Source organism: Lissotriton helveticus, chromosome 5_2 (assembly GCF_964261635.1).
Source record: "Lissotriton helveticus chromosome 5_2, aLisHel1.1, whole genome shotgun sequence".
Lineage (NCBI taxonomy): Eukaryota > Metazoa > Chordata > Amphibia > Caudata > Salamandridae > Lissotriton > Lissotriton helveticus.
In genome coordinates, this window is record NC_136066.1 from 12,062,081 (window position 1) to 12,079,973 (window position 17,893).

General features: G+C 60.1%; 1 protein-coding gene across 1 annotated transcript in view; it reads right to left on the reverse strand.

Annotated features, from left to right (window-relative positions):
• The window catches only part of ENG (endoglin), a 231,310-nt gene that overhangs the window by 126,691 nt on the left and 86,726 nt on the right, over window positions 1-17,893 (reverse strand). The window contains exons 4-5 of the mRNA XM_078646665.1: window positions 14,454-14,628; window positions 10,936-11,098 (exon numbers count right to left, since the gene is read on the reverse strand). Coding sequence (XP_078502791.1) covers window positions 10,936-11,098; window positions 14,454-14,628 — 338 coding nt within the window. The remainder of the gene's footprint in view (window positions 1-10,935; window positions 11,099-14,453; window positions 14,629-17,893) is intronic.

Genomic DNA, 17,893 nt, shown 5'->3' on the forward strand with positions numbered 1-17,893 from the left:
GCAGTCTGTGAACCCCTGACCTCTGCAGTCTCTGACCCCCTGACCTCTGCAGTCTGTGACCCCCTGACCTCTGCAGTCTCTGAACCCCTGACCTCTGCAGTCTCTGAACCTCTGACCTCTGCAGTCTCTGAACCTCTGACCTCTGCAGTCTCTGAACCCCTGACCTCTGCAGTCTCTGACCCCCCGACCTCTGCAGTCTCTGAACCCCTGACCTCTGCAGTCTGTGAACCCCTGACCTCTGCAGTCTCTGAACCCCTGACCTCTGCAGTCTGTGACCCCCCGACCTCTGCAGTCTCTGAACTCCTTGACCTCTGCAGTCTGTGAACCCCTGACCTCTGCAGTCTGTGAACCCCTGACCTCTGCAGTCTCTGAACCCCTGACCTCTGCAGTCTCTGAACCCCTGAACTCTGCAGTCTCTGAACCCCTGACCTCTGCAGTCTCTGAACCCCTTGACCTCTGCAGTCTCTGAACCCCTGACCTCTGCAGTCTGTGAACCCCTGACCTCTGCAGTCTGTGAACCCCTGACCTCTGCAGTCTCTGACCCCCTGACCTCTGCAGTCTGTGACCCCTGACCTCTGCAGTCTCTGACCCCCTGAACTCTGCAGTCTGTGAACCCCTGACCTCTGCAGTCTCTGAACCCCTTGACCTCTGCGGTCTCTGAACCCCCTGACCTCTGCAGTCTCTGAACCCCTGACCTCTGCAGTCTCTGAACCCCTGACCTCTGCAGTCTCTGACCCCCTGACCTCTGCAGTCTGTGACCCCCTGACCTCTGCAGTCTCTGACCCCCCGACCTCTGCGGTCTCTGAACCCCTGACCTCTGCAGTCTGTGAACCCCTGACCTCTGCAGTCTCTGACCCCCTGACCTCTGCAGTCTCTGAACCCCTGACCTCTGCAGTCTCTGAACCCCTGACCTCTGCAGTCTCTGAACCCCTGACCTCTGCAGTCTGTGACCCCCTGACCTCTGCAGTCTCTGACCCCCCGACCTCTGCGGTCTCTGAACCCCTGACCTCTGCAGTCTGTGAACCCCTGACCTCGGCAGTCTCTGCACCCCTGACCTCTGCAGTCTCTGAACCCCTGACCTCTGCAGTCTCTGAACCCCTGACCTCTGCAGTCTCTGAACCCCTGACCTCTGCAGTCTCTGAACCCCCCCTGACCTCTGCAGTCTGTGACCCCCTGACCTTTGAAGTCTCTGACCCCCTGACCTCCGTAGTCTCTGACCCCCTTGACCTCTGCAGTCTGTGAACCCCTGACCTCTGCAGTCTCTGACCCCCTGACCTCCGTAGTCTCTGCCCCCTTGACCTCTGCAGTCTGTGACCCCCTGACCTCTGCAGTCTGTGACCCCCTGACCTCTGCAGTCTCTGACCCCCCGACCTCTGCGGTCTCTGAACCCCCTGACCTCTGCAGTCTGTGAACCCCTGACCTCTGCAGTCTCTGAACCCCCTGACCTCTGCAGTCTCTGAACCCCTGACCTCTGCAGTCTCTGAACCCCCTGACCTCTGCAGTCTCTGAACCCCTGACCTCTGCAGTCTCTGAACCCCTGACCTCTGCAGTCACTGACCCCCTGACCTCTGCAGTCTGTGACCCCCTGACCTCTGCAGTCTGTGACCCCCTGACCTCTGCAGTCTCTGACCCCCTGACCTCTGCAGTCTCTGAACCCCTGACCTCTGCAGTCTCTGAACCCCTGACCTCTGCAGTCTCTGAACCCCTGACCTCTGCAGTCTCTGAACCCCCCCTGACCTCTGCAGTCTGTGACCCCCTGACCTCTGAAGTCTCTGACCCCCTGACCTCCGTAGTCTCTGACCCCCTTGACCTCTGCAGTCTGTGAACCCCTGACCTCTGCAGTCTCTGACCCCCTGACCTCCATAGTCTCTGACCCCCTTGACCTCTGCAGTCTGTGACCCCCTGACCTCTGCAGTCTGTGACCCCCTGACCTCTGCAGTCTCTGACCCCCCGACCTCTGCGGTCTCTGAACCCCCTGACCTCTGCAGTCTCTGAACCCCTGACCTCTGCAGTCTCTGAACCCCTGACCTCTGCAGTCTCTGACCCCCTGACCTCTGCAGTCTGTGACCCCCTGACCTCTGCAGTCTCTGACCCCCCGACCTCTGCGGTCTCTGAACCCCTGACCTCTGTAGTCTGTGAACCCCTGACCTCTGCAGTCTCTGACCCCCTGACCTCTGCAGTCTCTGAACCCCTGACCTCTGCAGTCTCTGAACCCCTGACCTCTGCAGTCTCTGAACCCCTGACCTCTGCAGTCTGTGACCCCCTGACCTCTGCAGTCTCTGACCCCCCGACCTCTGCGGTCTCTGAACCCCTGACCTCTGCAGTCTGTGAACCCCTGACCTCTGCAGTCTCTGAACCCCTGACCTCTGCAGTCTCTGAACCCCTGACCTCTGCAGTCTCTGAACCCCTGACCTCTGCAGTCTCTGAACCCCCCCTGACCTCTGCAGTCTGTGACCCCCTGACCTTTGAAGTCTCTGACCCCCTGACCTCCGTAGTCTCTGACCCCCTTGACCTCTGCAGTCTGTGAACCCCTGACCTCTGCAGTCTCTGACCTCCGTAGTCTCTGCCCCCTTGACCTCTGCAGTCTGTGACCCCCTGACCTCTGCAGTCTGTGACCCCCTGACCTCTGCAGTCTCTGACCCCCCGACCTCTGCGGTCTCTGAACCCCCTGACCTCTGCAGTCTGTGAACCCCTGACCTCTGCAGTCTCTGAACCCCCTGACCTCTGCAGTCTCTGAACCCCTGACCTCTGCAGTCTCTGAACCCCCTGACCTCTGCAGTCTCTGAACCCCTGACCTCTGCAGTCTCTGAACCCCTGACCTCTGCAGTCACTGACCCCCTGACCTCTGCAGTCTGTGACCCCCTGACCTCTGCAGTCTGTGACCCCCTGACCTCTGCAGTCTCTGACCCCCTGACCTCTGCAGTCTCTGAACCCCTGACCTCTGCAGTCTCTGAACCCCTGACCTCTGCAGTCTCTGAACCCCTGACCTCTGCAGTCTCTGAACCCCCCCTGACCTCTGCAGTCTGTGACCCCCTGACCTCTGAAGTCTCTGACCCCCTGACCTCCGTAGTCTCTGACCCCCTTGACCTCTGCAGTCTGTGAACCCCTGACCTCTGCAGTCTCTGACCCCCTGACCTCCACAGTCTCTGACCCCCTTGACCTCTGCAGTCTGTGACCCCCTGACCTCTGCAGTCTGTGACCCCCTGACCTCTGCAGTCTCTGACCCCCCGACCTCTGCGGTCTCTGAACCCCCTGACCTCTGCAGTCTGTGAACCCCTGACCTCTGCAGTCTGTGAACCCCTAACCTCTGCAGTCTCTGAACCCCTGACCTCTGCAGTCTCTGCACCCCTGACCTCTGCAGTCTCTGAACCCCTGACCTCTGCAGTCTCTGAACCCCTGACCTCTGCAGTCTGTGACCCCCTGACCTCTGCTGTCTCTGAACCCCCTGACCTCTGCAGTCTCTGAACCCCCTGACCTCTGCAGTCTCTGAACCCCTGACCTCTGCAGTCTGTGACTCCCTGACCTCTGCAGTCTCTGACCCCCTGACCTCTGCAGTCTCTGAACCCCTGACCTCTGCAGTCTCTGAACCCCTGACCTCTGCAGTCTCTGCACCCCTGACCTCTGCAGTCTCCGAACCCCTTGACCTCTGCAGTCTCTGAACCCCTGACCTCTGCAGTCTGTGAACCCCTGACCTCTGCAGTCTGTGAACCCCTGACCTCTGCAGTCTCTGACCCCCTGACCTCTGCAGTCTGTGAACCCCTGACCTCTGCAGTCTCTGACCCCCTGAACTCTGCAGTCTGTGAACCCCTGACCTCTGCAGTCTCTGAACCCCTTGACCTCTGCGGTCTCTGAACCCCCTGACCTCTGCAGTCTCTGAACCCCTGACCTCTGCAGTCTCTGAACCCCTGACCTCTGCAGTCTCTGAACCCCTGACCTCTGCAGTCTCTGACCCCCTGACCTCTGCAGTCTCTGAACCCCTGACCTCTGCAGTCCCTGACCCCCTGACCTCTGCAGTCTCTGAACCCCTGACCTCTGCAGTCTCTGAACCCCTGACCTCTGCAGTCTCTGAACACCCCCTGGCCTCTGCAGTCTCTGAACCCCCTGACCTCTGCAGTCTCTGAACCCCTGACCTCTGCAGTCTCTGAACCCCGACCTCTGCAGTCTGTGAACCCCTGACCTCTGCAGTCTGTGAACCCCTGACCTCTGCAGTCTCTGACCCCCTGACCTCTGCAGTCTCTGAACCCCTGACCTCTGCAGTCTGTGACCCCCCGACCTCTGCAGTCTGCGAACCCCTGACCTCTGCAGTCTCTGAACCCCTGACCTCTGCAGTCTCTGAACCCCCTGACCTCTGCAGTCTCTGAACCCCTGACCTCTGCAGTCTGTGAACCCCTGACCTCTGCAGTCTGTGAACCCCTGACCTCTGCAGTCTCTGACCCCCTGACCTCTGCAGTCTCTGAACCCCTGACCTCTGCAGTCTCTGAACCCCCTGACCTCTGCAGTCTCTGAACCCCTGACCTCTGCAGTCTGCGAACCCCTGACCTCTGCAGTTTCTGAACCCCTGACCTCTGCAGTCTCTGAACCCCCTGACCTCTGCAGTCTCTGAACCCCTGACCTCTGCAGTCTGTGACCCCCTGACCTCTGCAGTCTCTGACCCCCCGACCTCTGCGGTCTCTGAACCCCCTGACCTCTGCAGTCTGTGAACCCCTGACCTCTGCAGTCTGTGAACCCCTAACCTCTGCAGTCTCTGAACCCCTGACCTCTGCAGTCTCTGCACCCCTGACCTCTGCAGTCTCTGAACCCCTGACCTCTGCAGTCTCTGAACCCCTGACCTCTGCAGTCTGTGACCCCCTGACCTCTGCTGTCTCTGAACCCCCTGACCTCTGCAGTCTCTGAACCCCCTGACCTCTGCAGTCTCTGAACCCCTGACCTCTGCAGTCTGTGACTCCCTGACCTCTGCAGTCTCTGACCCCCTGACCTCTGCAGTCTCTGAACCCCTGACCTCTGCAGTCTCTGAACCCCTGACCTCTGCAGTCTCTGCACCCCTGACCTCTGCAGTCTCCGAACCCCTTGACCTCTGCAGTCTCTGAACCCCTGACCTCTGCAGTCTGTGAACCCCTGACCTCTGCAGTCTGTGAACCCCTGACCTCTGCAGTCTCTGACCCCCTGACCTCTGCAGTCTGTGAACCCCTGACCTCTGCAGTCTCTGACCCCCTGAACTCTGCAGTCTGTGAACCCCTGACCTCTGCAGTCTCTGAACCCCTTGACCTCTGCGGTCTCTGAACCCCTTGACCTCTGCAGTCTCTGAACCCCTGACCTCTGCAGTCTCTGAACCCCTGACCTCTGCAGTCTCTGAACCCCTGACCTCTGCAGTCTCTGACCCCCTGACCTCTGCAGTCTCTGAACCCCTGACCTCTGCAGTCCCTGACCCCCTGACCTCTGCAGTCTCTGAACCCCTGACCTCTGCAGTCTCTGAACCCCTGACCTCTGCAGTCTCTGAACACCCCCTGGCCTCTGCAGTCTCTGAACCCCCTGACCTCTGCAGTCTCTGAACCCCTGACCTCTGCAGTCTCTGAACCCCGACCTCTGCAGTCTGTGAACCCCTGACCTCTGCAGTCTGTGAACCCCTGACCTCTGCAGTCTCTGACCCCCTGACCTCTGCAGTCTCTGAACCCCTGACCTCTGCAGTCTGTGACCCCCCGACCTCTGCAGTCTGCGAACCCCTGACCTCTGCAGTCTCTGAACCCCTGACCTCTGCAGTCTCTGAACCCCCTGACCTCTGCAGTCTCTGAACCCCTGACCTCTGCAGTCTGTGAACCCCTGACCTCTGCAGTCTGTGAACCCCTGACCTCTGCAGTCTCTGACCCCCTGACCTCTGCAGTCTCTGAACCCCTGACCTCTGCAGTCTCTGAACCCCCTGACCTCTGCAGTCTCTGAACCCCTGACCTCTGCAGTCTGCGAACCCCTGACCTCTGCAGTTTCTGAACACCTGACCTCTGCAGTCTCTGAACCCCCTGACCTCTGCAGTCTCTGAACCCCTGACCTCTGCAGTCTGTGAACCCCTGACCTCTGCAGTCTGTGAACCCCTGACCCCTGCAGTCTCTGACCCCCTGACCTCTGCAGTCTCTGAACCCCCTGACCTCTGCAGTCTCTGAACCCCTGACCTCTGCAGTCTGTGAACCCCTGACCTCTGCAGTCTCTGACCCCCTGACCTCTGTAGTCTCTGAACCCCTGACCTCTGCAGTCTCTGAACCCCCTGACCTCTGCAGTCTCTGACCCCCTGACCTCTGCAGTCTCTGACCCCCTGACCTCTGCAGTCTGTGACCCCCGACCTCTGCGGTCTCTGAACCCCTGACCTCTGCAGTCTCCGAACCCCTGACCTCTGCAGTCTCTGACCCCCTGACCCTGGACCCCCTGACCTCTGCAGTCTCTGAACCCCTGACCTCTGCAGTCTCTGAACCCCTGACCTCTGCAGTCTCTGAACCCCTGACCTCTGCAGTCTCTGAACCCCTGACCTCTGCAGTCTCTGACCCCCTGACCTCTGCAGTCTCTGACCCCCTGAACTCTGCAGTCTGTGAACCCCTGACCTCTGCAGTCTCTGAACCCCTGACCTCTGCAGTCTCTGACCCCCTGACCTCTGCAGTCTCTGAACCCCTGACCTCTGCAGTCTCTGACCCCCTGACCTCTGCAGTCTCTGAACCCCTGACCTCTGCAGTCTCTGACCCCCTGACCTCTGCAGTCTCTGAACCCCTGACCTCTGCAGTCTCTGACCCCCTGACCTCTGCAGTCTCTGAACCCCCGATCTCTGCAGTCTCTGAACTCCTGACCTCTGCAGCCTCTGACCCCCGACCTCTGCAGCCTCTGAACCCCTGACCTCTGCAGTCTCTGAACCCCTGACCTCTGCAGTCTGTGAACCCCTGACCTCTGCAGTCTGTGAACCCCTGACCTCTGCAGTCTCTGACCCCCTGACCTCTGCAGTCTCTGAACCCCTGACCTCTGCAGTCTGTGAACCCCTGACCTCTGCAGTCTCTGACCCCCTGACCTCTGCAGTCTCTGAACCCCTTGACCTCTGCAGTCTCTGAACCCCTGACCTCTGCAGTGTGTGAACCCCTGACCTCTGCAGTCTGTGAACCCCTGACCTCTTAGGTCTCTGAACCCCTGACCTCTGCGGTCTCCGACCCCCTGACCTCTGCGGTCTCTGAACCCCTGACCTCTGCAGTCTGTGAACCCCTGACCTCTGCAGTCTCTGAACCCCTGACCTCTGCAGTCTGTGACCCAGGACCTCTGCAGTCTGTGAACCCCTGACCTCTGCAGTCTGTGAACCCCTGACCTCTGCAGTCTCTGAACCCCTGACCTCTGCGGTCTCTGACCCCCTGACCTCTGCGGTCTCTGAACCCCTGACCTCTGCAGTCTCTGAACCCCTGACCTCTGCAGTCTGTGAACCCCTGACCTCTGCAGTCTGTGACCCATGACCTCTGCAGTCTCTGAACCCCTGACCTCTGCGGTCTCTGACCCCCTGACCTCTGCGGTCTCTGACCCCCTGACCTCTGAGGTCTCTGAACCCCTGACCTCTGCAACTCCGACCCCCTGACCTCTGCAGTCTCTGACCCCCTGACCTCTGCAGTCTCTGAACCCCTGACCTCTGCAGTCTCTGACCCCCTGACCTCTGCAGTCTCTGAACCCCTGACCTCTGCAGTCTCTGACCCCCTGACCTCTGCAGTCTCTGACCCCCTGACCTCTGCAGTATCTGAACCCCTGACCTCTGCAGTCTCTGAACCCCCTGACCTCTGCAGTCTCTGACCCCCTGACCTCTGCAGTCTCTGACCCCCTGACCTCTGCAGTCTCTGACCCCCTGACCTCTGCAGTCTGTGACCCCCTGACCTCTGCAGTCTGTGAACCCCTGACCTCTGCAGTCTCTGAACCCCTGACCTCTGCAGTCTGTGAACCCCTGACCTCTGCAGTCTCTGAACCCCTTGACCTCTGCAGTCTCTGAACCCCTGACCTCTGCAGTCTGTGAACCCCTGACCTCTGCAGTCTCTGACCCCCTGACCTCTGCAGTCTCTGAACCCCTGACCTCTGCAGTCTCTGAACCCCCCGACCTCTGCAGTCTCTGAACCCCTGACCTCTGCAGTCTCTGAACCCCTGACCTCTGCAGTCTGTGAACCCCTGACCTCTGCAGTCTCTGATCCCTGACCTCTGCAGTCTCTGAACCCCTGACCTCTGCAGTCTCTGAACCCCCCCTGTCCTCTGCAGTCTCTGACCCCTGACCTCTGCAGTCTCTGACCCCCTGACCTCTGCAGTCTCTGAACCCCTGACCTCTGCAGTCTCTGAACCCCTGACCTCTGCAGTCTCTGACCCCTGACCTCTGCAGTCTCTGACCCCCTGACCTCTGCAGTCTGTGAACCCCTGACCTCTGCAGTCTGTGAACCCCTGACCTCTGCAGTCTCTGACCCCTGACCTCTGCAGTCTCTGACCCCCTGACCTCTGCAGTCTGTGAACCCCTGACCTCTGCAGTCTCTGAACCCCCCCTGGCCTCTGCAGTCTCTGACCCCCTGACCTCCGTAGTCTCTGAACCCCTGACCTCTGCAGTCTCTGACCCCCTGACCTCTGCAGTCTGTGACCCCCTGACCTCTGCAGTCTCTGAACCCCTGACCTCTGCAGTCTGTGACCCCCTGACCTCTGCAGTCTCTGAACCCATGACCTCTGCAGTCTCTGAACCCCTGACCTCTGCAGTCTCTGAACCCCCCCTGTCCTCTGCAGTCTCTGACCCCCTGACCTCTGCAGTCTCTGAACCCCTGACCTCTGCAGTCTCTGACCCCCTGACCTCTGCAGTCTCTGAACCCCTGACCTCTGCAGTCTGTGACCCCATGACCTCTGCAGTCTCTGACCCCCTGACCTCTGCATTCTCTGACCCCCTGACCTCTGCAGGCTCCTAAGCCTGGCTGTCTCTTTGCGCTCTCTTTGCACTCTCTTTGCGCTCTCTTTGCGCTCTCTTTGGACTCTCTTTGCGCTCTCTTTGCGCTCTCTTTGCACTCTCTTTGCACTCTCTTTGCGCTCTCTTTGCACTCTCTTTGCACTCTCTTTGCGCTCTCTTTGCACTCTCTTTGCGTTCTCTTTGCACTCTCTTTGCGCTCTCTTTGCGCTCTCTTTGCACGCTCTTTGCGCGCTCTCTTTGCGCTCTCTTTGCATTCTCTTTGCACTCTCTTTGCGCTCTCTTTGCGCTCTCTTTGCACTCTCTTTGCACTCTCTTTGCGCTCTCTTTGCACTCTCTTTGCACTCTCTTTGCACTCTCTTTGCGCTCTCTTTGCACTCTCTTTGCACTCTCATTGCACTCTCTTTGCGCTCTCTTTGCACTCTCTTTGCACTCTCTTTGCGCTCTCTTTGCACTCTCTTTGCACTCTCTTTGCGTTCTCTTTGCACTCTCTTTGCGCTCTCTTTGCGCTCTCTTTGCGCTCTCTTTGTGCTCTCTTTGCGCTCTCTTTGCACTCTCTTTGCGCTCTCTTTGCGCTCTCTTTGCACTCTCTTTGCGCTCTCTTAGCGCTCTCTTTGCGCTCTCTTTGCGCTCTCTTTGTGCTCTCTTTGCGCTCTCTTTGCACTCTCTTTGCGCTCTCTTTGCGCTCTCTTTGCACTCTCTTTGCGCTCTCTTTGCGCTCTCTTTGCACTCTCTTTGCGCTCTCTTAGCACTCTCTTTGCGCTCTCTTTGCGCTCTCTTTGCGCTCTCTTTGCACTCTCTTTGCGCTCTCTTTGCGCTCTCTTTGCGCTCTCTTTGCACTCTCTTTGCGCTCTCTTTGCACTCTCTTTGCACTCTCTTTGCACTCTCTTTGCGCTCTCTTTGCACTCTCTTTGCACTCTCTTTGCGTTCTCTTTGCACTCTCTTTGCACTCTCTTTGCACTCTCTTTGCACTCTCTTTGCGTTCTCTTTGCACTCTCTTTGCGCTCTCTTTGCGCTCTCTTTGTGCTCTCTTTGAGCTCTCTTTGCACTCTCTTTGCACTCTCTTTGCACTCTCTTTGCGTTCTCTTTGCACTCTCTTTGGGCTCTCTTTGCGCTCTCTTTGCACGCTCTTTGCGCGCTCTCTTTGCGCTCTCTTTGCATTCTCTTTGCACTCTCTTTGCGCTCTCTTTGCGCTCTCTTTGCACTCTCTTTGCGCTCTCTTAGCACTCTCTTTGCGCTCTCTTTGCGCTCTCTTTGTGCTCTCTTTGCACTCTCTTTGCGCTCTCTTTGCGCTCTCTTTGCGCTCTCTTTGCACTCTCTTTGCGCTCTCTTTGCACTCTCTTTGCACTCTCTTTGCACTCTCTTTGCACTCTCTTTGCGCTCTCTTTGCACTCTCTTTGCACTCTCTTTGCGTTCTCTTTGCACTCTCTTTGCACTCTCTTTGCGCTCTCTTTGCACTCTCTTTGCACTCTCTTTGCACTCTCTTTGCACTCTCTTTGCACTCTCTTTGTGCTCTCTTTGAGCTCTCTTTGCACTCTCTTTGCACTCTCTTTGCACTCTCTTTGCGTTCTCTTTGCACTCTCTTTGCGCTCTCTTTGCGCTCTCTTTGCACGCTCTTTGCGCGCTCTCTTTGCGCTCTCTTTGCATTCTCTTTGCACTCTCTTTGCGCTCTCTTTGCGCTCTCTTTGCACTCTCTTTGCGCTCTCTTAGCACTCTCTTTGCGCTCTCTTTGCGCTCTCTTTGTGCTCTCTTTGCACTCTCTTTGCGCTCTCTTTGCGCTCTCTTTGCGCTCTCTTTGCACTCTCTTTGCGCTCTCTTTGCGCTCTCTTTGCACTCTCTTTGCGCTCTCTTTGCACTCTCTTTGCACTCTCTTTGCACTCTCTTTGCACTCTCTTTGCGCTCTCTTTGCACTCTCTTTGCACTCTCTTTGCGTTCTCTTTGCACTCTCTTTGCACTCTCTTTGCGCTCTCTTTGTGCTCTCTTTGAGCTCTCTTTGCACTCTGTACCTCTCTTCCTCTTGGTCATCGATGACCACAGCGTGGGCCTCCCTCTGCCCCCCCTCTCCGGAGATCTGGCAGCCAATCATCTCTGCAGGGTGGGAGTCCCACTCCAAGACCCCCCTCAGGCTGAACCCCTCCTGGAGGGCACAGGGCCCCCTGCCGGCGCCATCTGGGGAGACAAAGGAGGGGGTGAAGAGACAGCACCCCAAAACCTGTGAATATCCCAGGGGGTTAAGAGACAGCACCCCAAACCCTGTGAAGATCCCAGGGGCTTAAGAGACAGCACCCCAAAATCTGTGAGGGTGGTAGGGGGTGAAGAGTTAACACTCAGAGACAGCACCCCAAAAGTGAGGATCCTAGGGGTTTCAGCCTGCCCCTAAACACACAGGGCCATCCGGGGAAGACTGACAGCACCCCACAGAGAGGACCCCACCCGGGGAGCACCGACATCATCCCACAGACAGGGCCCCACCCAGGGAGCACCGACAGCACCCCACAGACAGGACCCCACAGACAGGACCCCACAGACAGGACCCCACCCGGGGAGCACCGACAGCATCCCACAGACAGGACCCCACCCAGGGAGGCCGATAGCACCCCACAGACAGGGCCCCACCCAGGGAGCACCGACAGCACCCCACAGACAGGACCCCACAGATAGGACCCCACAGACAAGACCCCACCCGGGGAGCACCCACAGCACCCCACAGACAGGACCCCACCCGGGGAGCACCCACAGCACCCCACAGACAGCACCCCACAGACAGGACCCCACCCGGGGGGGCCGACAGCACCCCACAGACAGGACCCCACCCAGGGAGCAACAACAGCACTCCACAGACAGGACCCCACCCAGGGAGCGCTGACAGCACCCCACAGACAGCACCCCACAGACAGGACCCCACAGACAGGACCCCACCCCGGGAGCACCGACAGCACCCCACAGACAGGACCCCACCCAGGGAGCACCAACAGCACCCCACAGACAGGACCCCACCCAGGGAGCGCTGACAGCACCCCACAGACAGCACCCCACAGAAAGGACCCCACAGACAGGACCCCACCCGGGGAGCACCGACAGCATCCCACAGACAGGACCCCACCCAGGGAGGCCGATAGCACCCCACAGACAGGGCCCCACCCAGGGAGCACCGACAGCACCCCACAGACAGGACCCCACAGACAGGACCCCACCCGGGGGGGCCGACAGCACCCCACAGACAGGACCCCACAGACAAGACCCCACCCGGGGAGCACCCACAGCACCCCACAGACAGGACCCCACCTGGGGAGCACCCACAGCACCCCAGAGACAGCACCCCACAGACAGGACCCCACCCGGGGGGGCCGACAGCACCCCACAGACAGGACCCCACCCAGGGAGCACCAACAGCACTCCACAGACAGGACCCCACCCAGGGAGCGCTGACAGCACCCCACAGACAGCACCCCACAGACAGGACCCCACAGACAGGACCCCACCCGGGGAGCACCGACAGCACCCCACAGACAGGACCCCACCCGGGGAGCACCAACAGCACCCCACAGACAGGACCCCACCCAGGGAGCACCAACAGCACCCCACAGACAGGACCCCACCCAGGGAGCACCAACAGCACCCCACAGACAGGGCCCCACCCAGGGAGGGCCGACAGCACCCCACAGACAGGACCCCACCCAGGGAGCACCGACAGCCCCCCACAGACAGGACCCCACCCAGGGAGCACCGACAGCACCCTACAGACAGGACCCCACCCAGGGAGCACCAACAGCACCCCACAGACAGGGCCCCACCCAGGGAGGGCCGCCAGCACCCCACAGACAGGACCCCACCCGGGGAGCACCCACAGCACCCCACAGACAGGACCCCACCCAGGGAGCACCGACAGCACCCCACAGACAGGACCCCACCCAGGGAGCACCGACAGCACCCCACAGACAGGACCCCACCCAGGGAGCACAGACAGGACCCCACCCGGGGAGCACCGACAGCACCCCACAGACAGAACCCCACCCGGGGAGCATCCACAGCACCCCACAGACAGAACCCCACTGACAGCACCCCACAGACAGGACCCCACCGACAGCACCCCACAGACAGGACCCCACCCAGGGAGCACCGACAGCACCCCACAGACAGGACCCCACCCAGGGAGCACCGACAGCACCCCACAGACAGGACCCCACCCGGGGAGCACCGACAGCACCCCACAGACAGAACTCCACCCGGGGAGCATCCACAGCACCCCACAGACAGGACCCCACCGACAGCACCCCACAGACAGGACCCCATCCAGGGAGCACCAACAGCACCCCACAGACAGGACCCCACCCAGGGAGCACCAACAGCACCCCACAGACAGGGCCCCACCCAGGGAGGGCCGACAGCACCCCACAGACAGGACCCCACCCAGGGAGCACCGACAGCCCCCCACAGACAGGACCCCACCCAGGGAGCACCGACAGCACCCCACAGACAGCACCCCACAGACAGGACCCCACCCTGGGAGCACCAACAGCACCCCACAGACAGGGCCCCACCCAGGGAGGGCCGCCAGCACCCCACAGACAGGACCCCACCCGGGGAGCACCCACAGCACCCCACAGACAGGACCCCACCCAGGGAGCACCGACAGCACCCCACAGACAGGACCCCACCCAGGGAGCACCGACAGCACCCCACAGACAGGACCCCACCCAGGGAGCACCAACAGCACCCCACAGACAGGACCCCACCCGGGGAGCACCGACAGCACCCCACAGACAGAACCCCACCCGGGGAGCATCCACAGCACCCCACAGACAGAACCCCACTGACAGCACCCCACAGACAGGACCCCACCGACAGCACCCCACAGACAGGACCCCACCCAGGGAGCACCGACAGCACCCCACAGACAGGACCCCACCCAGGGAGCACCGACAGCACCCCACAGACAGGACCCCACCCGGGGAGCACCGACAGCACCCCACAGACAGAACTCCACCCGGGGAGCATCCACAGCACCCCACAGACAGGACCCCATCGACAGCACCCCACAGACAGGACCCCACCGACAGCACCCCACAGACAGGACCCCACCGACAGCACCCCACAGACAGGACCCCACCCAGGGAGCACCAACAGCACCCCACAGACAGGACCCCACCAAGGGAGGGCCGGCAGCACCCAACAGAGAGGACCCCACCCAGGAAGCCCCCATAGCACCCCACAGACAGGGCCCCACCCGGGGAGCATCAACAGCACCCCACAGACAGGAATCCACCCGGTATGCACCGACAGCACCCCACAGACAGGGCCCCACCCAGGGAGCACCAACAGCACCCCACAGACAGGACCCCACCCAGGGAGCACCGACAGCACCCCACAGACAGGACCCCACAGACAGGGCCCCACCCGGGGGGGCCGACAGCACCCCACAGACAGGACCCCACCCATGGAGGGCTGACAGCACCCCACAGAGCGAGGCCACACCTGGGGAGCACCCCATGGCACCTCCACGACCCCGAGCTGAGACACCCACCTGAGCCCACTGTGAGGCGGATGGCACTGGGGCTGTGGAGCTCCGCGAAGGAAGTGACGGCTCCGAAGTGGCCCCGGGCCCAGAGGAGCAGCTCCTGGCTGTCTGAGGCCAGCTCCGCGGACTGCACCGGCAGCAGCTGCAGGGTGGAGGTCATTGCGAAGGAGCTCTGCTGGAGCTGCAGGAAGAAAAAAGAAGCAGGCGTGAGGGTGCGTGAGGGTGTGTGAGGGTGCGTGAGGGGGCGTGAAGGGGTGTGAAGGGGCGTGAAGGGGTGTGAAGGGGCGTGAAGGATGAGAGTGGGTGTGATGGGGGTGGAGGATGCTTGAGGGGGCGTGAAGGGGCGTGAGGGGGCATGAGGGGGCGTGAAGCGGCTTGAAGGGGTCAGCTGGTCAGCTGGGGACTGACGCAGGCAGCAGCCAGAGCCAGAGGCCTGATACTGCACCCTGTAGAGTGAGGTGAGGGGCCCCTGATGTGCCCATATCACATATATTCTGAGGTGTTACCCACACACGACACAACACTCAGGCAGGCAGATGATGTGTGTATGTACAGCGCGCCTACGCAAGGCCTGCGAAGCGCTGTATAGGGTCAAAGGCATTCATAAACTCGGGGTGAGAGCAGCGGTGGCCGGGTGTGGAGTGTTAATGTAGTGTGATGTAGTGTCCTTTGAAGAGCAGCGTGGGGCGGTCCTGGCGGACAACGCGGGACGGTCCTGGTGGACAGTACGGGGCAGTCCTGGTGGACACCGCATGTGGTCCTGGCGGAGAGCGCAGGCGGTCCTGGTGGGCAGGACAGCGCAGTCCTGGCGGAGAGTGCAGGGCAGTCCTGGCGGAGAGCGCGGGGTGGTCTTGGTGGGCAGCACGGGCGGTCCTGGTGAGAAGCGCAGGCAGTGGTGGTGGACGGCGCGGGAGGTGGTGGTGGACAGCATGGGCAGTGGTGGTGGACAGCGCGGGCAGTGGTGGTGAACAGTGCGGGCGGTCCTGGTGGTAAGCGCGAGGCAGTCCTGGTGGACAGCGCGGGCAGTCCTGGTGGTGTTGTGTATCGATTTAGATTCCATATGAATTTTCCGATTCATGTCCTTATATAGGTACAATTCACATTGCCCTAATATAGGCATAGAAAACCAGTCCTTATTTAGGCATAGTCCATGCTAACCAAATACAGGCATGGCTACTTACATCCGTTCATCTACGTCACAACGATTTCTAGGAAAATTGGATTGCCTGGATATTGATTTCTCCAAGAACTCATTTATTATGCATGAACATCTATTCCTTAGGGGTTCATTCATGACGTTCTTATGTCCGACTTTTACGCTAATACTGGCATTCCTAAGCACCTTCAAAGTATAAATATACCTTCACTTGCTATGGCAAGGCATGGTTCGGTTCGGACGTGGCTCGCCACAGCAAGTCCCGTAGGAAGTCAACTCCCCAACAGACGCACTGACCAGACGCTGTCATCCTCCTCGCCGAGGACCCTTTTTATTGAAACGCCCGTCCATCTATTTCTATGCAACTCTGTAGAAACGAAGCATTCACGATTGTTGGACAGGCCCCACGAAGGGCTCGCTCCCTCCCCGCATGACAGGGCCCAGACATCGGCTCTCCGGGTGCTACCCGCAGAAACAACCCGCAACCCGTCCCCCTCCGGGACGCATGCTCCCGCATATCTCTGTGCCACGGGCCCAGGCCCCCGTCAACCCCATTGCCCGGCCCAGCCGCCATCTTGGACACTGCATCACGCGGCCGCGTGGCCTCGGCTCGACCCCAACCCTGGGCCTGGCCGGGCCCCGACATCCCGGCACCACCATCCATCCAGGAGGTGAACGGACCACTTGGCAGGTTAATGGGAGAAAGAAGTGTCGATGGCTCTCCCCCGCCAGGTGCCGATCGCCCCCAGCCTCCCCGGGTGCTGGCTCCACCCCCCTGCTGGGTGTCTGGACTCCCTCATCCCGGACCTCCCGACCTCCCAGTGCGAGGGTCCGGACATCAAAGGGCGCCAGACCTATAACTGAGGCAGCCCCAGAGCAGGAGAGCAGTTGTATCCTGGAGTCGAGAGACACCGAGAAGAACTCATCCTTGACGGACTGCTGGCGCTGCCGCAGCCCTGCCTTGTGAACTATTGTCCTGCCTGCTGGCGCTGCCGTGGCCTTCTGCAACCTTCATCCTCGTGGGACCTGCTGGCGCTGCCGCGGCCCGTTGTAACCGTCATCCTCGTTGGGACCTGCTGGCGCTGCCGCGGCCCGTTGCCACCTACGACCTCTTCGGGACCTGCTGGCGCTGCCGTGGCCCGTTGCCACCTACGACCTCTTCGGGACCTGCTGGCGCTGCCGCGGTCTGACCCGTCCGAACGCCGAGCTCGAGGATTGTGAGCTACCACCGTTTCACCTCAGTACCTGTAGGTACTAAGACTGTCCCGCTACCCCCTTCCCCTAATAGAGACTAGAATTGAGAGGATCATCGTGTCCTGATCTCCGTGTATCGTACCCCCTTACTCAAAGAATTGCCTATAAAAGGTGTTAAGCTGATCTTCGTGTGGTGTCCATCTGTGGGGGGGAAGTTACTCGTCTGTACGATCGCTGGAGACGGCCCTCACCGGAGGCCTCTCCCCTTGTAGTCGGCCGACCCTCCAGGTCCCCGTCTAACATTGGTGGCCAGCGGCGCGATCCGAACCAACGCGTACCGTACAGAGAGTAACTCACCCTACGACTAATCCACGATGACGACCAGAGAGAGCGGATCTGCAGAGAAATTCCAGATGGAAAAACTGGAAGAGTACAACCACCGAGAGCTAAAACAATTTTGCATAGAACTAGGCATTGCTACCACCGGTCTGAGCACGAAAGAGGACTTCAAACACGCCCTAGAATCCTGGGCAGAGACAAATACCGCCGGACCCCGGGACCTCGAAGCCCCGGAAACAAACACCACCCTGACAGAAGAAAGGAGAACGGATCTCTCCCGGGAAGAGATCCGAGAACGAGAGAAAAATAGACTTCACGAGTTAGAGCTGGTACGGCTCAAATTAGACGGGGAATTGAAACTGGCAGAACAAAAGATGAACTTAGAACACTTACGGCTCCAAGAAGAGCGAGAGGAGAAGCAGAGACAGAGAGAACTCGAAGAAAAAAGACTGACATACGAACACGAGTGCAAGCTAGCGGAGATAGAGATGCGCAAACAGAACAAAGACCTAGGGGTGCCCGAGCAACCGCGCCCCCCAGGTACTACCGAACAGAAGGTCCACATCCCCAAAGATGTGGTCCGGCAATATGTCCGGAACGACGACATACAGCAGTGGTTCAAGGCCTACGAGATCGCCATGACTGCCCACCGGATCGCTCGAAGTGACTGGGGGGCCGGGATATGGGGGAGATTCGTCAATGAAGGCCGTGATGCCCTGCTGCAGCTTCCGGACCATCAAATGACGTCCTATGACCA